Genomic DNA, 25,633 nt, shown 5'->3' on the forward strand with positions numbered 1-25,633 from the left:
TACTTTCTCTTTGGAAGAAAACACTTGCGTGCTTTGATAATCCACTGTGCTGTCTTCGTTCCTAGAGGAAAGGTCTGAAACCAAAACTGAGCAAAGTGCTGTTCCGGCTCCAGAAGGGTCACCCAGCCCCAAGCTGCCGACGCTTTATCCTGCCGAAGGACTTTCTCCCGCTGAGACTTCTGCCAGCATGGGTCGGTCGGTCGTGGACTTTGGGAGAGAGGAAGAGCGCGCGAGAGCCCGGCGAGGAAGGCTTCCCCCTCGCTGCTTCCCTCCTCCTGCTCTGTCGTCAGCCTTCCCTGTCCCCGGCCTAGGCTCTGTCCGCGGAGATGGGGTTTGGTGTACGCCATGGTTTCTGTAAATATTTTCTTCTTCCCTGTTATGCTCGTATTCTCCTGAAGGTCCTGTATGAAACATAGCCTGGCCACCTCCACCTTCACCGGTAGTTGAGCTGTTCCCCATGACAGCAGTTAACAGCGTTTTTACCGAACCCTGGGGCAGGAAAGGTGGGGGTGCGTGGTCTGTCTGTGGGGCGTCCTTAACGCTCCGCTCCAGAACCTCATCTTCCGCTACCTGCAGAACGTGAGTACCGCCGGGCTGCCGCGGCTTCGGCCCCGTGTGAGAGGAACGTCCCGGTGCTTCTTGCGCAGGGCCCTTCGAGCCATGTGGGGAGCGGGGCGGCACGCCGGACGGGTCTTTCCGAGGTCGGGATGGGGTTTTTGGAGCCGGTCTCGCTTGAACTGAAGAACTTGCTGTCGTTGCGATCCGTGAGAAGAACAGCTAGTTCCGAGTTGGGCGTTTTTCCTTCTCACCTTAAGGAGTTACCTTTGTAAGAGGCGTTTGCTCTTGCAGTCACGTGTGCAGGGATGTTTTCCGTGACAGTCTTGAAGCCTGTGCTGTTGTGTGTTCGCCAGTGAAGGCAGAGGGGATTTCCAGAATAGTCTACCACCTTAAAAATGGCTTAGGACATTGCTGAAACCACGCGTGAGAGTTACTGCCTCGAGTGTTACAAAGCTGTCGGCAGCAGGGAGTTCTTAATGCACAGGAGAGGACAAAATTGTGTGGAGTGTTTCTGTTCCTGTTGTGCTCTCCCCCTCCATCATTTTGCAGAGGTCCAGGATCCAGGTGTGGCTTTATGAGCAAGTGAACATGCGGCTAGAAGGCTGCATCATTGTGAGTATCAGGATGTCTTTGGATTGGGTATTTTGTTGGTTGTTCTTCCAATTCATAAAACTGTTTCTTTCTGTCAGGAAAAACTAGCATGGGGGGTGGAAATACCTCGTGCCTCTCCAATTAATAGTCTTAATTGTCCAGCCCACGTCAGCACAGCTCACGATAGCTTGTGGTGTTGTTGCTGAAGTTTAGAGCAGGGCACGTAGCTCAGCAGCGGCTTTTGTTGCTGATTTTTAGGGCTTTGATGAATATAGGAACTTGGTGCTGGACGACGCAGAGGAAATTCGCTCCAAACCAAAATCAAGGAAAGAGCTGGGTATGTCAGTATGTCTGTGTAAGCCGAGCGACGCCTGAAACGTGGCTGCGTGAGCCTTCCCCGTAGCAAGGCTTCAAAGCACAAAACCTGTGAAGAGTGTTGAGTGTGGAGTACAGTGAGCGGATACTGGCTAGGTGTCGGTTCCTGCTGTTTCTTGAGCTGGTGGTTTTGTTGAACGTGAAGGAGAAAGAATCTGCCTCTGCCTGCGACGAGTCTTTGTCTTTCAAATGTGTGTAACAACGGATGGACTGCGCTGCAGTTTTTCTGCAGCCTGGGTAGCAGGAGGGGTCCAGTCAAACTCCTGCTCAGGAATATGGAAGGCGACAAGTGAAATGCTGAGCTGCTTGGACATTCAAAAGAGCTAGATCTGAGGGGATTTCTCTTGTTCCCCCCATGGCGGTGGACATAGTAAAGTTGCACTGTACAGGTGTGTCTCACTTCCTAGGGAAAAGAAATGGCACCTTCTAGACCGTGAATTCCTCCTGATTGGTGTTGGAATGCCTCTGCTGGGCAAAGCGGTGGTCCTTAATTGCCTTCCATTTAAGAGTTGGCTTGTGCAAACTGCAGAAATCGTGCTTGAAACTTCATTTAATTATCAATGGCATCAGTAACACATCCAGTAATTTCTAGGAGGAGATGCGTAGGAATCTGTATGACACAAGAGTCTGTTTTTGAAGGTGCTAAGGGTGAAAAGTGAATAGTCCCATCAATACTGAGGAAGGGAAGGAAACCTCGCGCTTAACAACTGGTCTTACTCCCGTTGTGGTTGAAGCCCAGCCGGTAACAAAGCACCACGCAGCCGCTTGCTCACTCTCCTCTCCCCCCGCCGCCCCGGGCCACGGTGGGATGAGCAGAAAACATAAGGCAGGCTCGTGGGTGGAGATAAGGAGTGGGAGAGATCACTCGCCCCTTATGGTCACGGGCAAAAGACAGGCTCAACTTGGGGAAGAAACAAAATCAGTTTAGTTTACTGCAAATCCAAACAAGCCAAGGATATTAGGAAGCAAAACCAAACCTGCGACCACCTGCCCCCCACCCCTCCCTCCTTCCCGCCTCAACTCCACTCCCGGGTTTCTCTCCCTCCTCCCCCCGGCGGCGGGGCATGGGGGCTGGGGTCGGTTCCTCACAGGTTGTCTCTGCCCCTCCTTCCTCCTCAGGGGGAGGAGGACTCCGCACTCGGCCCCTGCTCCACCGTGAGGTCCCTCCCACGGGAGACTGTCCTTCAGGAAGGTCTGGTCCTTGCCGCGGGCTGCAGTTCCTCACAAACTTCCCTGGCGTGGGTCCTTTCCGCGGGCCGGTCTTCAGCCACACACGGCTCCAGCGCGGGCTTTCCCATGGAGCCACGGCCATCTTGGGGGGCCTCTGCTCCACCGTTCAGCTCCATGGGCTGCAGGGGCATCAACCTCCTCAGGCGCCCCTCCTCCCCCCCGACCCCGGTATCTGCAGAGCTGTTCCTCTCACATTCCTAATCCCCCTACTCGCTGCAGGTTCCCCTTCTTAAATATTTCATCCCAGAGGCGCTGCCGCTGTCGCTGATTGCGTCGGCCTGGGCCAGAGGCGGGTCCGACTCCGAGCTGAGGGAGCTTCGAGCAGCTTCTCACAGGAGCCACCCCTGCGGCCCCTGCGCTGCTACCAAAACCCCGCCACACAAACCCGTAACAATTCCCTTTGCCAAGCAGTCAAAACCCAGTAACTAACAGGAGAACCCAACTTGCCCTCTCTTTATTTCAGATTTGGGAAAATCCCCTGCCAGAAAAAAAGAAAAATCCTGGAAAATCCGCTAGTGTTTGTGTGAGTAGAAGGTTCCAACCTTTTGTCATTAACTCGTAAGAACTATTTCATTCCGTTTTGTCCAAGAGAGTCAGAAATACTTGCACAGAAACGCGCAGCATGGGAATGAAAGGGGTCAGAACCGCTTGAATTTGAGCTTTATCTGGTGTGGTTGCAGGTTTTATGGCATTTAGTATCTTTAGAACAGTAAGAATCACAGTATCTGACTTTGCATCCAAAAAACCTGCTTGTGGCTAGGGAAGATCAGTTTCAGCGCTGGAGGCACCAAAAAATCATCAGCTGTCGAACTGGACCTAAGCCATCTTTTCAAACCTTCCGTGATCTTGCTGCAATGCATGATGATGGATTTATGGATTAGAGAACAGCGTATGATGGCAAACTTGTAGCATTGGCTCTGATGTAAAAAGAGAACAAATTCTTTCCGAAAATCAGTGTAATTCCAAATTCTTGGTATCACGCAGCCATGCCACTTGCAAAGGAAGCATTTCCCTGCCTCTCAAAGCTTGCTGTATCCTCGATCTGCTGTCTCCCTGCTGTTAATTGATTGCAACTCCGCGTGTCCGATTAGGGCTGAGAGTTGCTCTCGCTACGGATATCGTGCACCATGTGCTGTGCACGCTCGTGTGTATAGAAACGTTGATACTGTATGCGTGTACGTAGGTATGCCTGTTTGTGTGCTGACCCCAAAATCACTCGTGTTATAAAGCATCAGCCTTGAAGGCATATTCATCAAACTGTTATGTAGATCTTTTGGGTTTGCCGGTTCCCTCAAAATGAGAGACTTTTTATGCAGTCTGCTGTGGCAAATAGCCCCACATTCTAATTTTTACTATCGCTCTTGCTGACTTTATCATCCCTCGCTCTTGGCGTGTGCATGAACGGGTATGTGTACGTATGTCCAGACAGTATTTAACAGGTCGAGTTGACTAAAACAACTGTAAAGAGTGGAAATTCTGACTGTTCTGCTTCAGCTTTGGACAACTTGGCTTCAGATTCTCATGCAGAGAACAAGATGTGTTAGCAAGAGCTTGTCCTGTGCTTCAGACGACATGCTGGGTGGTTTGCATACGCATCATAGTGCAGCGTTCTCTGTGTAACTTGTGACACCGAGGGCGCTGTCAGCCTAGTGGAGTGCGGTAACCAGCAGGTAAATCATCATCAGCTGTTTGCGGCTGGGGTAAGGCTGACGGATTGACAAGGGGGATGAGAACACGTAGTTCCTGGTGCTCTGCCTTCCTTGTGATCTGACTGTCCTGATACACAGGGGGGGCGTTAAGCATCTTTACTATTTTTGTAAGCGATTAAAGGCACAAAGTAGAGCAGCAAGAGAGACTGCCCAAGTGAAATACTTTGTGCTTTATAACCCGCAAGTACCCACAGGTAGGTGCAATAGTACTCCTCTCGTGCGTTTGTTGGGGTGCAACAAAAAAGTTTTGTTCCCTTCTTGGTCTTTGGTACAGGACACAGGCAGGTCAGCAAGCTGGAAGGTTAGACCAGGGAGTAGGACTGTTTCTTCTTTTTCACTTACTGATACCTTTCTTTAGGGTTACTTTGAAAAAGAAGATTTGACCGCTCAAGCCATCAGGAGACTTTCCGTCCAAGAAAGAGCGAAGCCAGCTCTTGCCAGGACGGGAGGAAGTCCCTGTTGAGAGCGAAGCCTTCGAACCTGAGCTGGTTCTCAGACGGTGTCGATTATGTCCAAGCAAGGGGACGACTGCTACTTCTATTTCTATTCCACCTGTGACAAGGTATGTTTGGGCTTCTTTTGCTTTGGGGTTTCTTGTTGAGTTTTTAGGAGAGGAGGGGGCGGAGGCATCCAGATTTCTGTTAACTTCACAAGCAGTTCGATTCTGCGTCCAGTTCTACTAGCATGGATAATTCTGGAGGCTGTACTGTTTTAATTTCCTCTTTGTGGGTTTCCTTTTGGTTACAGGGAGACAGCTGTTCCTTCCGCCACTGTGCGGCCGCTCTGGGAAATGAGAGAGTGTGCAGGCTGTGGCAGGAGGGTCGCTGTTTCAAGACTACCTGCAGATTCAGACACATGGAAGTCGATGTGAGTGTTTGCCTAAAGATGTGTTCTCCAACTAAATCCCTGAAAGCATTTTTCCTTGCTGTCGGCAGCCTGAATGTGCTTGTACGTGATAGATTTACTTGCTTTCAAAGGATACTGGTTTCCGTTACTTGGAGGGGGGTGGGAGGAAGTTGGGGGAAGAAAGATCAATTTCTTAGGTATATCTCAGCAAGACATTTTTGTATTAGGTGCTGGCGTTGTTCTGACGTCTTGGGGTAGCACAGGGTGGGGAGGGAGAAGATGGGAAGGAAATAAGGCTCTGAAAGATAACTTGAGATAGATTCAAGCTAGGCAGTTTAAGGCATTTTTTCCCTCTGAATAATCCCAGTATTTTGCACATTGTCTTAGTTTAGCCCACCCTGAACTGATGTGTGCGAGCCCCCGTCTTCTCCAACGGAATGACAGGAAAGCTAGATAATATGTAGTAGTTACAGCGTACGCAAACTTTGTCGATCTGCCCTGCAACGCTTTCAGTGATAGACTGCCCTTTGGAACGATGTTTCCGCACTGCACTGCGATAGCCCTCTCTCTGGCATGACGTGTAACTATGTCTCTTAGCAAGCCTAAGGCGAGTGTTACCATGAGCTTTTCTTTCTGTCTGTCTTCAGAAAAAACGCAGTGAGATCCCTTGCTACTGGGAGAATCAACCAGCTGGCTGTCAAAAATCCAACTGCGCCTTCCGTCACACGAAAGGACGCTATGTTGATGGGCGCTTCTTCCCGCCAAGCAGAAGTGAGTTTCTTGGGTCCTTTTCCTTTAAGCATTAAAGAATTAATTCTGAATATTACTCAGGAGTGGGTACAATGCCGTAGAAGGCATCGAGTAACTGCTCACTGATGAGTGTAGGGAGAAGTGTGCAGTCACAGGCTCTCAGCTAAACGGACTGTAATTCTGGTATTTAATTCTTTCTTTCATGCTCAGCTTCTCTGTGCTTTGTGTGATCTTTGCACTCCAGGTTGCTTTCCCCTCATGTAATCTTTTCTGGAGGGTAGGGTGGCGAGATGAGTGTGTGAAGGGAAGCCGTTGTTCCTAGTGTGTTCGTAGGGGTGGGGAATAGGAAACTCTGAATTCAGCAGCCAGGTGGGTTATCTACCTTATCTACCGTATCTAGGCAGTGAGTGCAAGGTTGGGGTGAAAGTTTTACATGGCCAAATGAGAGATGATCCTCGTCTTCCTCTAGCTACGCTTCCAAGTCCACCTGAGCCTGCAGAAGATGATGTGAAAATGGCTCAGGCGTCACTGCAGCAAAACAGACTTTCTGTGCAGTCGAGTCCCTCTCCGCAGCTGAGGGGGGTGATGAAAGTGGAAAGCTCTGAAAAGGTCCCAAGTCCTACACATCCTCCAGGCAGTTGTAATCAGTGCTGCAGATGATGATGAAGATGGGTACTTTTTACTTACTGAAGGCATTTCTGCCGGAGGTGAATGTACAAATTCACAGAGTGCCAGAACTGTGTAGTGTTTAAAGCTACGGACGAGAGTCTGGAGTCTTAAATATTTTTTCCCCGGTATAGCTCTTGCTTATATGAGCCTGTCAAGTCAATACAGCTTTTTAAAAAAAGCCTTCCACAAACAGTTGCTTGTAGTTAAGAATACGAACAAAATATGAACCGTGGACTGAAATGTCATTGTACGAGCTACATGAGCATGAAACGTCTTGTGTAATCCCTGCTCCATAACTGAATAGGTTTTATTTTGGACTTTCAGACCAGCTTTCTGAAGAAGGAGATGAAACTAAAACACCTGTCCAGCAACCGGCAACAGAAGCCTGTAGTGGATCACGGATAATTTCCACCAGGAAAGGCAGGGCTAATACAAAGCAAGGTATTCTAGCAGCTGTAGTAGGATGGCTTGGAAGGAGAACTTGACGATTAACTCCAAAGCGATATGTTCTAAAACTACGATAGAGCATCGGGTAGCTGGATGGAGTCAGTTATTTCCACGAGCTCATTCCTCTCTAATAATGTCGTATGTCCCTTGGGTCAGACAGGTCAACTCCTCCCTGTTGACTTTTGTAAAAGAAAATAGAGCCACAGCGTGGAGTTTAAATGCCTGCAAATGTGTCCTTTCAAACACTGTGGGAAGAAGCCATGTCTAATGACAGAGGAATCTAATATCGTGTAGATGGATTAAAACGCTTAAGACGGTAGGTTTTACTCTGTAGGATGGGAGGAGAGGTGCCAGTTGCTTACCAAAATACCCATCCGTTCTATGGCTTTTTTTACTGGTGGGGAGTGTTGAGAGGGTTTATTTGGAAGACTTTGGAAGGGTTCTGAGCTGTAAGAAGCTTGAGGATGTGTGCTCTTCAACATGTGCCTTTAGGCCTCAGCTTCATTAACCATTTTCTGTTTTCAGAGGACAACATAAATTTTGGAATAAAAACACTTGAAGAAATCAAATTGGAGAAACTAAAGGAAAAAACAAAAAACCAAGGTGGTGAGTTAAGATCCCTTACTTCTGCGTTCTGTTCACCTTCATTTTTTTTTTTTTTTTTTTTTTTTTTTTTAAGCTTCTGATACTACCTGGATAGCTGGCTATGCAATGGTGAATACAATTCTTGGCACGAGAAAGGAAAATTTTGGGGGCTGTTGGGTTCAGACTGGGAGGTGATTGCAGCTGAGAACCGCTTGAGGGACAGACTTCCATGCTTAGTTGCAGGCCTTGAGCTACTTTGGCATGCAATCTGTTTTCTTAAACTCCAACAGCTGATATTCTAGATTGGAATTCCAAGGGCAAATCAAAGGGAAATTGCTCATTTCTCTTATTTACATGCAGTGGTCATTGTATGTTTCACAGTAATGGATAACTAATGTCTTTGGTCTTTGTGATAGTTCTTTTATTTTGGTTGGTTGTTTGTTTTTTTAGTTGTTTTCTTTTTCCCTAAACATCCTCATGTTTTGCTTGCTATGATCAGAAGGTCCTTCAGGAGTTTCTGTTCCTCCGCTCCAATCTCGGGCTATTCCTGTGCCAGAAAAGGAAATTGTACGGACGGTAGTAAGAACTGTGAGTCTGTCTACAAAGCAAGGTAACAGCGAATACTATTGTTTCCATTTCATGGCTCCTCAACCGAAAGGTCAAATAATAATTAAGATAATTCAGACAGGTTAGCCTGCTGGTGCTGCCTTTTCTAATTAAAACCATGCTTTTATGCTTCAAGGCCCTGGTTTGATTGCAAGTATTTGGCATTTGTAGGTGCTCAGGTTGTTGTGTTGCAATAAAAGATCCAGAAGCGGTTTTTATCAGCCTGACATTAAGCCGTAGCTCATCATGTATCACACCACCTTACAGACTCTCCAGTGTGCTTAATTGGACTCTCATGTTCCTGAAGTTGAGTGAGATTTGTGAATGAGCTAATGTGTCGACAGCACGTGGCAGAAGTAGCGGTTGGGTTAAGTGCAGTAGCAGCAGAGAGAGAGGCTAATGTCAATACGAGTGTCAGCATGCAAAAAAGGGGATAAGTGGAAAAAGCGGGCAGTAATGAAAGGGCAGACCTATAGAAGATGGTATTATACAAGTAGGCAATTTTTGAAGCGTTGACGAGGCTGACGGTGGCACTTGCGGACAGTAGCGTGATAGGAGTCTGTGTATAAGTGGTGGTGTTCAGATCTGCACAAATTCCTTTGAAAGGCAAAAAACGTGTGGCACTACTACTACGCGTAGTCACTCGTTTCTGTGGTTTGGCTACCAGAAGAGTGCCTTTTGCTGGGACGTGGGCTAGAAGGACAATGCTCTTAGTGGCTACTGGTTTCTGTGCAGTGAAGAGATTAGTCTTTGTTTTAGGGGAGGAGCCTGTGATTCAAGTGAATCTTGGTGAGAGGATGGGAAAACGGAAAGCCTCCATAGGGAAGAGCTTTTTGTGAGCTGTTGTTCAGGTGCCCTCATCTAAACGTGACTGTGTTTAAGGGTAATTTTGCTGCGTGCAGGAGGAAAATCCATTTTGGCAGAGATGTGTATTGGCGGCAGAAGTGGCAAATTTGGTAAGCAGCTGAAAGGCAAATCTAAGAAAAGATCCCTGGAAGCATTGAAGTTTGTGGCTGACTGTTCTAAAATCCTCCTGCAGAGAAACGTTCTTCAAGTATTGCTTGTTTTCTCTCTTTCTGAAGCTGGTAAAAGTGTCCTTCCGTTAAAGCGCAACCTTGCTGACAGGCTGGGGAAGAAGATAGAGGTTCTGGAGAATGCTGACAACGCACCAAAGAGAGGTACGGCTACTAAGCAGACATCTGGATTTGATGCACAGATTTCCTGCTTAGGTTTGCTGTTTGTCCTTTCTTCTAGTGGTTCTTTTTGTGTGTTGGTTGAGGGCTCAAGGTAGCTCTGAATCCCAGTGAAGTGATGGCTCTCATTGTGAAACGTGAGCACCAAATGGAGATTTATGCAGTCTGCCGCACTTTTTCTGTTCTCTCTTGTAGTTCAAGTCCCCAGGCCTCTGAAGGAGAGGCTAGGACTGCCCTCTGAACAGAGCCGTACAGAGACAGGTACGAACTGGCTATTAAGTATGCCTTCCCCTTTTGTCTTTCCATGAACTTCCATACAGCCCTAAAATTAGTTTAAAAAGCCTGCCTGATTCCTCTTGCTTGAGTGCTGAAGCTGTCCTGTTTAGCCACTGTCAGAGATCTGGCTCTAGAGGGGGGGTGTACTGTCCACTCGTGCCTCATCAAGGTTTCCGCTTGAAAACTGCTGTGAACCCTCAGAAGCTGCAGTATGCTTACGCACAAGTAGGACAGAAGCACTGCCAGGAGCAGGAGTTTGAGATGCGAACAGAGAGACAACGGTCTGAGAAAGTAACAAAATAAAATAAACTAATGCTGTTTGTGTCGCCACTCTCTCCGGATAGCACTAGTTTTCAAAATACAAGTGGCTTAAAGGAGGAGAATACCGTGCAGAATGGTGCTGTCCTAAGATGCATTCTTGGGATCACGCAAACCTAGTTTTCCTTAGTACTGTGACAGATTTTGGAGACTTTAAATATTGCTGGACTCTCCTTAAATGTTGGTGCTTCTCTTTCTTTTTGATGATGACAGAGAAGGCTGCTAAGCCAGCAGGAGAGATCCATGTGAAAACACTGGAGGAAATTCGACTTGAGAGCACTAATCGGAGACGAGGAGAACCCCAAGTGAAACCCCAGACTGAAGGACGTTGTAAAACAGAAGATCCCAGCTTGGGGGCAAGACCTTCCCCTGCAGTTCACGTCAAAACTTTCTCAGGCTCCCTGGCTGAAAAAAACCACAAACGATTGGAACGAGAGAAGCAAAACACAAAAGAGTTTCCTACCAAGACAAAAGTTGAGAGCAAACCCAAGAAGCAGAGCACACTTGCTCCGTCTGTGCTCAGCCAAGCACGCCCGGCAGAGCCGGCACGTAAAGCCAAGCCAGCAGGAGAAGTGCGTGTTAAAACCTTGGAAGAAATCAAGCGGGAGAAAGCTCTGCAGATGCAGCAGAGTGGAGGAAAAGTGCCAGCTCCACCAGCACAACCTGAACCTGCCCCGACAGGGAGGAGGTTGTTACGGATCACAAAGCTAATAGGTAATAAGGTGATTTGATACCTGCCCTGGTGAAGCGCTTCCCCTGTCGAGCAAATTCAGTTTGCTGAGGTTTTGCTTTGCTTTTTCCTTCTGCATATCGTAGAGGGTAGAAGAGTTTAAGGCTACAAAGTCAGAAGGCAAGGAAGTGCCAGAATATGCAACCATATTCTTTTCCATGAATCGCGTGATAGCTTTCTGTATTTCCCACTGGAAAATTCTTCCACTGAGGAGCTTTGTAGCCTAGTTTCTTGCTTCTGTTTTTTCTGCCATCCGCTTGTGGTATGGGATCTTCCCTGGGCTGAATCCAGGCTTACCTTCCTCTTTGGCATATGCATTGTTTAATTCAGTTATTGATGTATCTATGTTTGCAAAGCATGTATCAACTTCTTAATGTGAGGGCCAGTTTTTGTCAAAATTGGCAGAGCGCTAAAGATACCGTTTGGATTATATAAGCCACGTAAAAAGAGAATAGTGCGATTGAGGGAAAGAGAGCTGGAACGGTGCAGGGATTGCTTACTGTAGCCTTTCCCTCTGTCCCATTATTAGACATGAGGAAATAGACAGAACAAGGAAACAGAGGTAGCCAGGTTTCTTTATTTCTGCTGTTGACAAACTGATGATCTTCTTTTTTTTTTTTTTTTTTTCTTGTTTTGAAGCACCTGGAAGAGAAGAAAAGATGATAGTGGAATTGAGCAAGCCTTTTCCCAAAGCTGTCTCTGCAGCTGCAGAGGTGAGTCCTTTGTGAAGACATACATCTATCTATTCATACAGTTTTTGATACATTTTGTTATGTTTTGTTTGTAACTGGCTGCATGCTCCCAGTTTGAGTGTGTTCCTACCTTTCCGCATTTGGTAAGCGCTGCAGTGCTGTCGCAAGTCCTGTCACTACTTTGAATAGCATTTCCAGACAACGTGTTAAACCCCAAGCTTTGAATTAATCTTATTATACCTGACAGTGAATAAGAAACCCTATTAGCACCAGATAAAATCTGCGAGGTTAATGTTTTTCTTCTCCGTGACTTTATCTGTGAGACTGGAAGAAGGAGATCTTAAAATCCTGGGCTAAGAACTTTAATAGAAAAGGCTGGAGGTTTGTATTAGAGGAAATCAGTCTGTCAGGGAATGCTGTCTTGGGGGAGCTTGTATGGCTTCCTGTTGCTGAAAAAGAATGTACTAGATTACAGCTAGAGTCTTCTGCTCTGTTGAAGAAGCTTGCTGTGTTGGGAATTGTAGGCTTTTGAAACTATTTCCACAGCAAAGCATGGATCTTGTTACAGGTTACAGGCAACGTTTTATGGGGAAAAATGTCAGATCTGAATGGTATTAACATGCTCTGTTGCACACGGAGCTATTTCAGAGGGATTGCTACTGAGATTTTCTGAATGAAATCTCCATAGATTTTTGTCCCCTTAGTCCTCTTCTTTTGTTTCCTTCCAGCCCTCTGATCAGAGTGCAACTAATTCTAAAGTTCAAGTGAAGAGCCTTGAAGAGATAATGTGGGAGAAGCGGCAACTGAAGCAACGCCAAGAAGAGAAGCTTCAGAAGGAAGCAGCTGCTGTGCCATCTCCTACTGAACAGGCAATCAAGGATAAAACTGCAGCATCAGGGAGTCCTGAATCCAGTGTGGTTTCAGGGTCAGCTTATCAGCTTCCAAAGAGGATATTGGTGAAATCTCCGGGAGATGGGGTTGAAAGCCCCCGAAAGGGTGCTGCCGTATCACCAGGGAAACGGGCAGCTCAACTTCTGGAATGGTTAGCTGAAAGTAAGTGTTGACTGTATGTTAAAGAGTTACTTTAGGTCATGCTTTGAAAGAAAGGCAGAGGGTGACAATTTTCACGTTGTAACTCTGGCTCCTTTTTGTAATATCTTTGCTCCTTCTTATGGCTTGTTGGTAAACAGAGTTTACGGTGTGGAAAATACTGCCGAGAGTCTGGGAAATGGCAGTGGAATTGTGCTGGCTAAATACATTTAACTAGAAGGGTTGTGGCGCTGTTAAGAGAACCTGTTTGTTTGTTGTTTTTTTTTTCCTGAGGCAGAGCAAGACTGCATCAGTTCTCTCTTCCTTTTACTCTAGCCAGACGGAAGGGGTGCCTGAAGCCTTTGGATGGGAAAGCCACCTCTCCCACAAAGCAGCCACTGAAACGTAAGGCAGCCGAGAGTCATCCGTCTGCCGTGGCGGCTGTGAAGCCATTGAGTGCCACTGGTGGCGACGGGAATGAGCCTTCAGCTAAAAAAGCAGCTGTGGTAAGGAGAGCGGCTGAGGCAGTAGTGGGTCCCTAGTAAAATTTATGCCCAAGTTGTAGCCTCCTCTTGGAGAAAAGATGAAAGACTGAAATGTTCTACGGGTCTCCGTTCCCTTTTAAATCCAGAAGCGGTCGCCAGGACGCTTGTAGTACCTTTCTGCTTTTTACGAGGTGAATGGCAGTGTTTACATAATGCTCTGCTACGTCCCTTAATGCTGCGTTCTTCAAAAAGACCCAAGGCCGTTAGTAAACGTTAAGGGAACGCTAACTTTTCTTCAGGTGTGCCCTGGCTCTGTATTTTGGTTAAGGCTCAGCAATGCCAGAGGAGAAGCAGCGGAGGAAGAATCTGCAAAGCAGTCTTTGACCTGTGTATCCTAAAAACCATCTTGCTTCTTCCTAGGCTGTTGTTCCGGCTTTGCCAGAGGGCAGCCTCTTCTCCATACGCGGGAGAGGAAAACCCCAAACCAGGTAACAACCACAACTTGTTCTTTTTCTTGATCAGTGTGCCTTTCACGTGAAACTAAGTTGGTTTGTTTTTTTTTTCCCACACGTGGAAAAATTAGAGTTTTGAGATACTTCATGCCAAAATCCAGCAGAGGAAAAATTCGTCTGAAATAATAAGTTTCTAGCAGCTGGCTGGACTGCTTATCTAGATTCTTGCCTGAAAACGCTGCAAGTTGGTACAGCTTTTCAGTGGCTTCTTGGGTTTTCCGAACGCCTGCAGAGGTTGACTTGGTAACCTTTTTGCAGTCAAATTAGTAAAGGTGGCAAAGTGTCTCTGGCGACAAAAACGGAACCTTCTTTGCCAGACCCCAGATGCTGTGTCTTCGCGGATAAATCCCCAAAGTGCAAAATGTACCTGCTGATACATTGGACTGTAGAAGCAGCCCCAGGTTAATTGAATAACAATCCCTGCGTAAGGCTGAGGGGTAGGAGGGATTAACTACCATTTTAAGAGCTGGTTTGCAGAAAACATCTCTCTGCTTAAGGAATGTCATACGCTGATTTGCTCTCTTTCTTGTTCTTCCCAGTCCTGAACTGCACATTGGAAGCCTGGCAGACTCTGTGGCACCGTCAGAGGTCTCAAGCTCGACCTCAGCTTCCTCACAAATAGCCGTAAAGAAACGCCGGTTGAGCTTCTCAGGGCCCTTCTCTGTGGAAGACGACTTTGAGCAGTTCCTTTGGGAAATCTCAGGAGGCAAACAGGAAGACAAAATTGACATGGACCCAGAGAATGATGAGGATGACTTCTTCATGGAAATTGGTGAACTGATCGACGGCTGAAAATAAAGAAAGAAATAAATTGAAACTGATTATTTTGTTGGATACCCAGAGGTGATTCTTTTCCTAGCTGAGGCTTTGCAAGGAGTCTTAAAGCACAGGTGAACTGGTAGACATTGGGAGTATCTGCACACAGTTGTCCTAAACTTCCCTGCTGGTCAGACATGCGGTCTGAATTTGTGACCCTGCAGAAGACAGCTGAGACTGGGGTCTCTTGTGTACCCTGCCACCAGGGATCGTTTTCCCTAGCAGCTACCTTTTGAATCATTTTCTTAAATTTTTGAAGAACTTGAGTCTCTTCTCTTCCTACGAGGATTTGTGAAGGTGGGGCGGCCCTCAGGCATTTGCTGCTGGCAGAGGAAAAATCGGTTGTCGGAGTGGATTGTCAATACTTTCTCTTTGGAAGAAAACACTTGCGTGCTTTGATAATCCACTGTGCTGTCTTCGTTCCTAGAGGAAAGGTCTGAAACCAAAACTGAGCAAAGTGCTGTTCCGGCTCCAGAAGGGTCACCCAGCCCCAAGCTGCCGACGCTTTATCCTGCCGAAGGACTTTCTCCCGCTGAGACTTCTGCCAGCATGGGTCGGTCGGTCGTGGACTTTGGGAGAGAGGAAGAGCGCGCGAGAGCCCGGCGAGGAAGGCTTCCCCCTCGCTGCTTCCCTCCTCCTGCTCTGTCGTCAGCCTTCCCTGTCCCCGGCCTAGGCTCTGTCCGCGGAGATGGGGTTTGGTGTACGCCATGGTTTCTGTAAATATTTTCTTCTTCCCTGTTATGCTCGTATTCTCCTGAAGGTCCTGTATGAAACATAGCCTGGCCACCTCCACCTTCACCGGTAGTTGAGCTGTTCCCCATGACAGCAGTTAACAGCGTTTTTACCGAACCCTGGGGCAGGAAAGGTGGGGGTGCGTGGTCTGTCTGTGGGGCGTCCTTAACGCTCCGCTCCAGAACCTCATCTTCCGCTACCTGCAGAACGTGAGTACCGCCGGGCTGCCGCGGCTTCGGCCCCGTGTGAGAGGAACGTCCCGGTGCTTCTTGCGCAGGGCCCTTCGAGCCGTGTGGGGAGCGGGGCGGCACGCCGGACGGGTCTTTCCGAGGTCGGGATGGGGTTTTTGGAGCCGGTCTCGCTTGAACTGAAGAACTTGCTGTCGTTGCGATCCGTGAGAAGAACAGCTAGTTCCGAGTTGGGCGTTTTTCCTTCTCACCTTAAGGAGTTACCTTTGTAAGAGGCGTTTGCTCTTGCAGTCACGTGTGCAGGGATGTTTTCCGTGACAGTCCTAAAGCCTGTACTGTTGCGTGTTCGCCAGTGAAGGCAGAGAGGATTTCCAGAATAGTCTACCACCTTAAAAATGGCTTAGGACGTTGCTGAAACCACGCGTGAGAGTTACTGCCTCGAGTGTTACAAAGCTGTCGGCAGCAGGGAGTTCTTAATGCACAGGAGAGGACAAAATTGTGTGGAGTGTTTCTGTTCCTGTTGTGCTCTCCCCCTCCATCGTTTTGCAGAGGTCCAGGATCCAGGTGTGGCTTTATGAGCAAGTGAACATGCGGCTAGAAGGCTGCATCATTGTGAGTATCAGGATGTCTTTGGATTGGGTATTTTGTTGGTTGTTCTTCCAATTCATAAAACTGTTTCTTCCTGTCAGGAAAAACTAGCATGGGGGGTGGAAATACCTCGTGCCTCTCCAATTAATAGTCTTAATTGTCCAGCCCACGTCAGCACAGCTCACGATAGCTTGTGGTGTTGTTGCTGAAGTTTAGAGCAGGGCACGTAGCTCAGCGGCGGCTTTTGTTGCTTATTTTTAGGGCTTTGATGAATATAGGAACTTGGTGCCAGACGACGCAGAGGAAATTCGCTCCAAACCAAAATCAAGGAAAGAGCTGGGTATGTCAGTATGTCTGTGTAAGCCGAGCGACGCCTGAAACGTGGCTGCGTGAGCCTTCCCCGTAGCAAGGCTTCAAAGCACAAAACCTGTGAAGAGTGTTGAGTGTGGAGTACAGTGAGCGGATACTGGCTAGGTCTCGGTTCCTGCTGTTTCTTGAGCTGGTGGTTTTGTTGAACGTGAAGGAGAAAGAATCTGCCTCTGCCTGAGTCTTTGTCTTTCAAATGTGTGTAACAACGGATGGACTGCGCTGCACTTTTTCTGCAGCCCGGGTGGCTGGAGGGGTCCAGTCAAACTCCTGCTCAGGAATATGGAAGGCGACAAGCGAAATGCTGAGCTGCTTGGACATTCAAAAGAGCTAGATCTGAGGGGATTTCTCTTGTTCCCCCCATGGTGGTGGACATAGTAAAGTTGCACTGTACAGGTGTGTCTCACTTCCTAGGGAAAAGAAATGGCACCTTCTAGACCGTGAATTCCTCCTGATTGGTGTTGGAATGCCTCTGCTGGGCAAAGCGGTGGTCCTTAATTGCCTTCCATTTAAGAGTTGGCTTGTGCAAACTGCAGAAATCGTGCTTGAAACTTCATTTAATTATCAATGGCATCAGTAACACATCCAGTAATTTCTAGGAGGAGATGCGTAGGAATCTGTATGACACAAGAGTCTGTTTTTGAAGGTGCTAAGGGTGAAAAGTGAACAGTCCCATCAATACTGAGGAAGGGAAGGAAACCTCGCGCTTAACAACTGGTCTCACTCCCGTTGTGGTTGAAGCCCAGCCGGTAACAAAGCACCACGCAGCCGCTTGCTCACTCTCCTCTCCCCCCGCCGCCCCGGGCCACGGTGGGATGAGCAGAAAACATAAGGCAGGCTCGTGGGTGGAGATAAGGAGTGGGAGAGATCACTCGCCCCTTATGGTCACGGGCAAAAGACAGGCTCAACTTGGGGAAGAAACAAAATCAGTTTAGTTTACTGCAAATCCAAACAAGCCAAGGATATTAGGAAGCAAAACCAAACCTGCGACCACCTGCCCCCCACCCCTCCCTCCTTCCCGCCTCAACTCCACTCCCGGGTTTCTCTCCCTCCTCCCCCCGGCGGCGGGGCATGGGGGCTGGGGTCGGTTCCTCACAGGTTGTCTCTGCCCCTCCTTCCTCCTCAGGGGGAGGAGGACTCCGCACTCGGCCCCTGCTCCACCGTGAGGTCCCTCCCACGGGAGACTGTCCTTCAGGAAGGTCTGGTCCTTGCCGCGGGCTGCAGTTCCTCACAAACTTCCCTGGCGTGGGTCCTTTCCGCGGGCCGGTCTTCAGCCACACACAGCTCCAGCGCGGGCTTTCCCATGGAGCCACGGCCATCTTGGGGGGCCTCTGCTCCACCGTTCAGCTCCATGGGCTGCAGGGGCATCAACCTCCTCAGGCGCCCCTCCTCCCCCCCGACCCCGGTATCTGCAGAGCTGTTCCTCTCACATTCCTAATCCCCCTACTCGCTGCAGGTTCCCCTTCTTAAATATTTCATCCCAGAGGCGCTGCCGCTGTCGCTGATTGCGTCGGCCTGGGCCAGAGGCGGGTCCGACTCCGAGCTGAGGGAGCTTCGAGCAGCTTCTCACAGGAGCCACCCCTGCGGCCCCTGCGCTGCTACCAAAACCCCGCCACACAAACCCGTAACAATTCCCTTTGCCAAGCAGTCAAAACCCAGTAACTAACAGGAGAACCCAACTTGCCCTCTCTTTATTTCAGATTTGGGAAAATCCCCTGCCAGAAAAAAAGAAAAATCCTGGAAAATCCGCTAGTGTTTGTGTGAGTAGAAGGTTCCAACCTTTTGTCATTAACTCGTAAGAACTATTTCATTCCGTTTTGTCCAAGAGAGTCAGAAATACTTGCACAGAAGCGCGCAGCATGGGAATGAAAGGGGTCAGAACCGCTTGAATTTGAGCTTTATCTGGTGTGGTTGCAGGTTTTATGGCATTTAGTATCTTTAGAACAGTAAGAATCACAGTATCTGACTTTGCATCCAAAAAACCTGCTTGTGGCTAGGGAAGATCAGTTTCAGCGCTGGAGGCACCAAAAAATCATCAGCTGTCGAACTGGACCTAAGCCATCTTTTCAAACCTTCCGTGATCTTGCTGCAATGCATGATGATGGATTTATGGATTAGAGAACAGCGTATGATGGCAAACTTGTAGCATTGGCTCTGATGTAAAAAGAGAACAAATTCTTTCCGAAAATCAGTGTAATTCCAAATTCTTGGTATCACGCAGCCATGCCACTTGCAAAGGAAGCATTTCCCTGCCTCTCAAAGCTTGCTGTATCCTCGATCTGCTGTCTCCCTGCTGTTAATTGATTGCAACTCCGCGTGTCCGATTAGGGCTGAGAGTTGCTCTCGCTACGGATATCGTGCACCATGTGCTGTGCACGCTCGTGTGTATAGAAACGTTGATACTGTATGCGTGTACGTAGGTATGCCTGCTTGTGTGCTGACCCCAAAATCACTCGTGTTATAAAGCATCAGCCTTGAAGGCATATTCATCAAACTGTTATGTAGATCTTTTGGGTTTGCCGGTTCCCTCAAAATGAGAGACTTTTTATGCAGTCTGCTGTGGCAAATAGCCCCACATTCTAATTTTTACTATCGCTCTTGCTGACTTTATCATCCCTCGCTCTTGGCGTGTGCATGAACGGGTATGTGTATGTGTGTCCAGACAGTATTTAACAGGTCGAGTTGACTAAAACAACTGTAAAGAGTGGAAATTCTGACTGTTCTGCTTCAGCTTTGGACAACTTGGCTTCAGATTCTCATGCAGAGAACGAGATGTGTTAGCAAGAGCTTGTCCTGTGCTTCAGACGACATGCTGGGTGGTTTGCATACGCATCATAGTGCAGCGTTCTCTGTGTAACTTGTGACACCGAGGGCGCTGTCAGCCTAGTGGAGTGCGGTAACCAGCAGGTAAATCATCATCAGCTGTTTGCGGCTGGGGTAAGGCTGACAGATTGACAAGGGGGATGAGAACATGTAGTTCCTGGTGCTCTGCCTTCCTTGTGATCTGACTGTCCTGATACACAGGGGGGGCGTTAAGCATCTTTACTATTTTTGTAAGCGATTAAAGGCACAAAGTAGAGCAGCAAGAGAGACTGCCCAAGTGAAATACTTTGTGCTTTATAACCCGCAAGTACCCACAGGTAGGTGCAATAGTACTCCTCTCGTGCGTTTGTTGGGGTGCAACAAAAAAGTTTTGTTCCCTTCTTGGTCTTTGGTACAGGACACAGGCAGGTCAGCAAGCTGGAAGGTTAGACCAGGGAGTAGGACTGTTTCTTCTTTTTCACTTACTGATACCTTTCTTTAGGGTTACTTTGAAAAAGAAGATTTGACCGCTCAAGCCATCAGGAGACTTTCCGTCCAAGAAAGAGCGAAGCCAGCTCTTGCCAGGACGGGAGGAAGTCCCTGTTGAGAGCGAAGCCTTCGAACCTGAGCTGGTTCTCAGACGGTGTCGATTATGTCCAAGCAAGGGGACGACTGCTACTTCTATTTCTATTCCACCTGTGACAAGGTATGTTTGGGCTTCTTTTGCTTTGGGGTTTCTTGTTGAGTTTTTAGGAGAGGAGGGGGCGGAGGCATCCAGATTTCTGTTAACTTCACAAGCAGTTCGATTCTGCGTCCAGTTCTACTAGCATGGATAATTCTGGAGGCTGTACTGTTTTAATTTCCTCTTTGTGGGTTTCCTTTTGGTTACAGGGAGACAGCTGTTCCTTCCGCCACTGTGCGGCCGCTCTGGGAAATGAGAGAGTGTGCAGGCTGTGGCAGGAGGGTCGCTGTTTCAAGACTACCTGCAGATTCAGACACATGGAAGTCGATGTGAGTGTTTGGCTAAAGATGTGTTCTCCAACTAAATCCCTGAAAGCATTTTTCCTTGCTGTCGGCAGCCTGAATGTGCTTGTACGTGATAGATTTACTTGCTTTCAAAGGATACTGGTTTCCGTTACTTGGAGGGGGGTGGGAGGAAGTTGGGGGAAGAAAGATCAATTTCTTAGGTATATCTCAGCAAGACATTTTTGTATTAGGTGCTGGCGTTGTTCTGACGTCTTGGGGTAGCACAGGGTGGGGAGGGAGAAGATGGGAAGGAAATAAGGCTCTGAAAGATAACTTGAGATAGATTCAAGCTAGGCAGTTTAAGGCATTTTTTTCCCTCTGAATAATCCCAGTATTTTGCACATTGTCTTAGTTTAGCCCACCCTGAACTGATGTGTGTGAGCCCCCGTCTTCTCCAACGGAATGACAGGAAAGCTAGATAATATGTAGTAGTTACAGCGTACGCAAACTTTGTCGATCTGCCCTGCAATGCTTTCAGTGATAGACTGCCCTTTGGAACGATGTTTCCGCACTGCACTGCGATAGCCCTCTCTCTGGCATGACGTGTAACTATGTCTCTTAGCAAGCCTAAGGCGAGTGTTACCATGAGCTTTTCTTTCTGTCTGTCTTCAGAAAAAACGCAGTGAGATCCCTTGCTACTGGGAGAATCAACCAGCTGGCTGTCAAAAATCCAACTGCACCTTCCGTCACACGAAAGGACGCTATGTTGATGGGCGCTTCTTCCCGCCAAGCAGAAGTGAGTTTCTTGGGTCCTTTTCCTTTAAGCATTAAAGAATTAATTCTGAATATTACTCAGGAGTGGGTACAATGCCGTAGAAGGCATCGAGTAACTGCTCACTGATGAGTGTAGGGAGAAGCGTGCAGTCACAGGCTCTCAGCTAAACGGACTGTAATTCTGGTATTTAATTCTTTCTTTCATGCTCAGCTTCTCTGTGCTTTGTGTGATCTTTGCACTCCAGGTTGCTTTCCCCTCATGTAATCTTTTCTGGAGGGTAGGGTGGCGAGATGAGTGTGTGAAGGGAAGCCGTTGTTCCTAGTGTGTTCGTAGGGGTGGGGAATAGGAAACTCTGAATTCAGCAGCCAGGTGGGTTATCTACCTTATCTACCGTATCTAGGCAGTGAGTGCAAGGTTGGGGTGAAAGTTTTACATGGCCAAATGAGAGATGATCCTCGTCTTCCTCTAGCTACGCTTCCAAGTCCACCTGAGCCTGCAGAAGATGATGTGAAAATGGCTCAGGCGTCACTGCAGCAAAACAGACTTTCTGTGCAGTCGAGTCCCTCTCCGCAGCTGAGGGGGGTGATGAAAGTGGAAAGCTCTGAAAAGGTCCCAAGTCCTACACATCCTCCAGGCAGTTGTAATCAGTGCTGCAGATGATGATGAAGATGGGTACTTTTTACTTACTGAAGGCATTTCTGCCGGAGGTGAATGTATAAATTCACAGAGTACCTGAACTGTGTAGTGTTTAAAGCTACGGACGAGAGTCTGGAGTCTTAAATATTTTTTCCCCGGTATAGCTCTTGCTTATATGAGCTTATCAAGTCAATACAGCTGTTTAAAAAAAGCCTTCCACAAACAGTTGCTTGTAGTTAAGAATACGAACAGAATATGAACCGTGGACTGAAATGTCATTGTACGAGCTACATGAGCATGAAACGTCTTGTATAATCCCTGCTCCATAACTGAATAGGTTTTATTTTGGACGTTCAGAGCAGCTTTCTGAAGATGGAGGTGAAACTAAAACACCTGTCCAGCAACCGGCAACAGAAACCCGTAGTGGATCGCAGATAATTTCCACTAGGAAAGGCAGGGCTAATACAAAGCAAGGTATTCTAGCAGCTGTAGTAGGATGGCTTGGAAGGAGAACTTGACGATTAACTCCAAAGCGATATGTTCTAAAACTACGATAGAGCATCGGGTAGCTGGATGGAGTCAGTTATTTCCACGAGCTCATTCCTCTCTAATAATGTCGTATGTCCCTTGGGTCAGACAAGTCAACTCCTCCCTGTTGACTTTTGTAAAAGAAAATAGAGCCACAGCGTGGAGTTTAAATGCCTGCAAATGTGTCCTTTCAAACACTGTGGGAAGGAATATGTAATGATAGAGGAATCTAATATCGTGTAGATGGATTAAAATGCTTAAAACGGTAGGTTTTACTCTGTAGGATGGGAGGAGGGTTGAAGAAAGGTGCCAATTGCTTACCAAAATACCCATCCGTTCTATGGCTTTTTTTACTGGTGGGGAGTGTTGAGAGGGTTTATTTGGAAGACTTTGGAAGGGTTCTGAGCTGTAAGAAGCTTGAGGATGTGTGCTCTTCAACATGTGCCTTTAGGCCTCAGCTTCATTAACCATTTTCTGTTTTCAGAGGACAATTTAAATTTTGGAATAAAAACACTTGAAGAAATCAAATTGGAGAAACTAAAGAAAAAAACAAAAAGCCAAGGTGGTGAGTTAATATCCCCTACTTGTAGTGAATACTATTGTTTCCATTTCATGGCTCCTCAGTCAAAAAGGTCAAGTAATAATTAAGATAATTCAGACAGGTTAGCCTGCTGGTGCTGCCTTTTCTAATTAAAACCATGCTTTTATGCTTCAAGGCCCTGGTTTGATTGCAAGTATTTGGCATTTGTAGGTGCTCAGGTTGTTGTGTTGCAATAAAAGATCCAGAAGCGGTTTTTATCAGCCTGACATTAAGCCGTAGCTCATCATGTATTACACCACCTTACAGACTCTCCAGTGTGCTTGATTGGACTCTCATGTTCCTGAAGTTGAGTGAGATTTGTGAAGGAGCTAATGTGTCGACAGCACGTGGCAGAAGTAGCGGTTGGGTTAAGTGAAGCAGCAGCAGAGAGAGAGGCTAATGTCAATACGAGTGTCAGTATGCAAAAAAGGGGATAAGTGGAAAAAGCGGGCAGTAATGAAAGGGCAGACCTATAGAAGATGGTATTATACAAGTAGGCAATTTTTGAAGCGTTGACGAGGCTGACGGTGGCACTTGCGGACAGTAGCGTGATAGGAGTCTGTGTATAAGTGGTGGTGTTCAGATCTGCACAAATTCCTTTGAAAGGCAAAAAATGTGTGGCACTACTACTACGCGTAGTCACTCGTTTCTGTGGTTTGGCTACCAGAAGAGTGCCTTTTGCTGGGACGTGGGCTAGAAGGACAATGCTCTTAGTGGCTACTGGTTTCTGTGCAGTGAAGAGATTAGTCTTTGTTTTAGGGGAGGAGCCTGTGATTCAAGTGAATCTTGGCGAGAGGATGGGAAAACAGAAAGCCTCCATAGCTAAGAACTTTTTGTGAGCTGTTGTTCGGGTGCCCTCATCTAAACGTGACTATGTTTAAGGGTATTTTTGCTGCGTGCCGGAGGAAAATCCATTTTGGCAGAGATGTGTATTGGCGGCAGGCAGAAGTGGCAAATTTGGTTAGCAGCTGAAAGGCAAATCTAAGAAAAGATCCCTGGAAGCATTGAAGTTTGTGGCTGACTGTTCTAAAATCCTCCTCCAGAGAAACGTTCTTCAAGTATTGCTTGTTTTCTCTCCTTCTGAAGCTGGTAGAAGTGTCCTTCCATTAAAGCGCAACCTTGCTGACAGGCTGGGGAAGAAGACAGAGGTTCTGGAGAATGCTGACAACGCACCAAAGAGAGGTGCAGCTACTAAGCAGACATCTGGATTTGATGCACAGATTTTCTGTTTAGGTTTGCTGTTTGTCCTTTCTTCTAGTGGTTCTTTTTGCGTGTTGGTTGAGGGCTCAAGGTAGCTCTGAATCCCGGTGAAGTGATGGCTCTCATTGTGAAACGTGAACACCAAATGGAGATTTATGCAGTCTGCCGAACTTTTTCTGTTCTCTCTTGTAGTTCAAGTCCCCAGGTCTCTGAAGGAGAGGCTAGGACTGCCCTCTGAACAGAGCCGTACAGAGACAGGTACAAACTGGCTATTAAGTATGCTTTCCCCTTTTGTCTTTCCGTGAGCTTTCCTACGGCCCTAAAAGTTAATTTAAAAAAACCTGCCTGATTCCCCTTGCTCGAGTGCTGAAGCTGTCCTGTTTAGCTGCTGGCTAAATACACTTAACTAGAAGGATTGTGGTGCTGTTAAGAGAACCTGTTTGTTTGTTGGGTTTTTTTCCTGAGGCAGAGCAAGACTGCATCAGTTCTCTCTTCCTTTTACTCTAGCCAAACCGCAGGTGTGCCTGAAGCCTTTGGATGGGAAAGCCACCTTCCCCAGAAAGCAGCCACTGAAACGTAAGGCAGCCGAGAGTCATCCGTCTGCCGTGGCGGCTGTGAAGCCACCGAGTGCCACTGGTGGCGACGGGAAGGAGCCTTCAGCTAAAAAAGCAGCTGTGGTAAGGAGAGCGGCTGAGGCAGTAGTGGGTCCCTAGTAAAATTTATGCCCAAGTTGTAGCCTCCTCTTGGAGAAAAGATGGAAGACTGAAACGTTCTACGGGTCTCTGTTCCCTTTTAAATCCAGAAGCGGTCGCCAGGACGCTTGTAGTACCTTTCTGCTTTTTACGAGGTGAATGGCAGTGTTTACATAATGCTCTGCTACGTCCATTAATGCTGCGTTCTTCAAAAAGACCCAAGGTCGTTAGTAAACGTTAAGGGAACGCTAACTTTTCTTCAGGTGTGCCCTGGCTCTGTATTTTGGTTAAGGCTCAGCAATGCCAGAGGAGAAGCAGCGGAGGAAGAATCTGCAAAGCAGTCTTTGACCTGTGTATCCTAAAAACCATCTTGCTTCTTCCTAGGCTGTTGTTCCGGCTTTGCCAGAGGGCAGCCTCCTCTCCATACGCGGGAGAGGAAAACCCCAAACCAGGTAACAACCACAACTTGTTCTTTTTCTTGATCAGTGTGCCTTTCACGTGAAACTAAGTTGTTTGTTTTTTTTTTTTTTCCCACACGTGGAAAGATTAGAGTTTTGAGATACTTCATGCCAAAATCCAGCAGAGGAAAAATTCGTCTGAAATAATAAGTTTCTAGCAGCTGGCTGGACTGCTTATCTAGATTCTTGTCTGAAAATGCTGCAAGTTGGTACAGCTTTTCAGTGGCTTCTTGGGTTTTCTGAACGCCTGCAGAGGTTGACTTGGTAACCTTTTTGCAGTCAAATTCGTAAAGGTGGCAAAGTGTCTCTGGCGACAAAAACGGAACCTTCTTTGCCAGACCCCAGATGCTGTGTCTTCGCGGATAAATCCCCAAAGTGCAAAATGTACCTGCTGATACATTGGACTGTAGAAGCAGCCCCAGGTTAATTGAATAACAATCCCTGCGTAAGGCTGAGGGGTAGGAGGGATTAACTACCATTTTAAGAGCTGGTTTGCAGAAAACATCTCTCTGCTTAAGGAATGTCATACGCTGATTTGCTCTCTTTCTTGTTCTTCCCAGTCCTGAACTGCACATTGGAAGCCTGGCAGACTCTGTGGCACCGCCAGAGGTCTCAAGCCCGACCTCAGCTTCCTCACGAGTAGCAGTAAAGACAGACGGGTTGAGCTCCACAGGGGCCTGGGAAGCCCCCTTCTCTGTGGAAGAC

The 25,633-nt window shown here is 47.5% G+C and overlaps 4 protein-coding genes across 4 annotated transcripts; all 4 read left to right on the forward strand.

The window, feature by feature from the left end:
- Positions 1–326: 326 nt before the first annotated feature.
- On the forward strand, positions 327–3,450 carry LOC138682136 (small nuclear ribonucleoprotein E-like). Its single transcript, XM_069771862.1, has 5 exons — positions 327–338; positions 553–579; positions 1,108–1,170; positions 1,408–1,490; positions 3,318–3,450. The coding sequence occupies exons 1-5, from the start codon at positions 327–329 to the stop codon at positions 3,448–3,450; spliced, it is 318 nt and encodes a 105-aa protein (XP_069627963.1).
- A 1,521-nt stretch (positions 3,451–4,971) lies between these two features.
- Positions 4,972–24,926, forward strand: LOC138682185 (zinc finger CCCH domain-containing protein 11A-like). The gene is made up of 13 exons (XM_069772018.1): positions 4,972–5,025; positions 5,211–5,330; positions 5,957–6,080; positions 7,701–7,781; positions 8,260–8,370; positions 9,126–9,180; positions 9,441–9,544; positions 9,755–9,820; positions 10,367–10,867; positions 11,523–11,596; positions 12,304–12,628; positions 12,941–13,110; positions 24,855–24,926. The coding sequence occupies exons 1-13, from the start codon at positions 4,972–4,974 to the stop codon at positions 24,924–24,926; spliced, it is 1,857 nt and encodes a 618-aa protein (XP_069628119.1).
- Positions 15,106–18,224, forward strand: LOC138682121 (small nuclear ribonucleoprotein E-like). Its single transcript, XM_069771834.1, has 5 exons — positions 15,106–15,117; positions 15,332–15,358; positions 15,887–15,949; positions 16,187–16,269; positions 18,092–18,224. The coding sequence occupies exons 1-5, from the start codon at positions 15,106–15,108 to the stop codon at positions 18,222–18,224; spliced, it is 318 nt and encodes a 105-aa protein (XP_069627935.1).
- LOC138682122 (zinc finger CCCH domain-containing protein 11A-like) lies at positions 19,746–24,604 on the forward strand. The gene is given in 11 exon segments (XM_069771835.1): positions 19,746–19,799; positions 19,985–20,104; positions 20,732–20,855; positions 21,304–21,467; positions 21,469–21,506; positions 21,808–21,944; positions 22,483–22,563; positions 23,665–23,760; positions 23,971–24,036; positions 24,286–24,455; positions 24,581–24,604. Coding segments are annotated over 11 exon segments (1,074 nt in total).
- Positions 24,927–25,633: the final 707 nt, after the last annotated feature.

Source organism: Haliaeetus albicilla, chromosome 26, assembly GCF_947461875.1.
Source record: "Haliaeetus albicilla chromosome 26, bHalAlb1.1, whole genome shotgun sequence".
NCBI lineage: Eukaryota > Metazoa > Chordata > Aves > Accipitriformes > Accipitridae > Haliaeetus > Haliaeetus albicilla.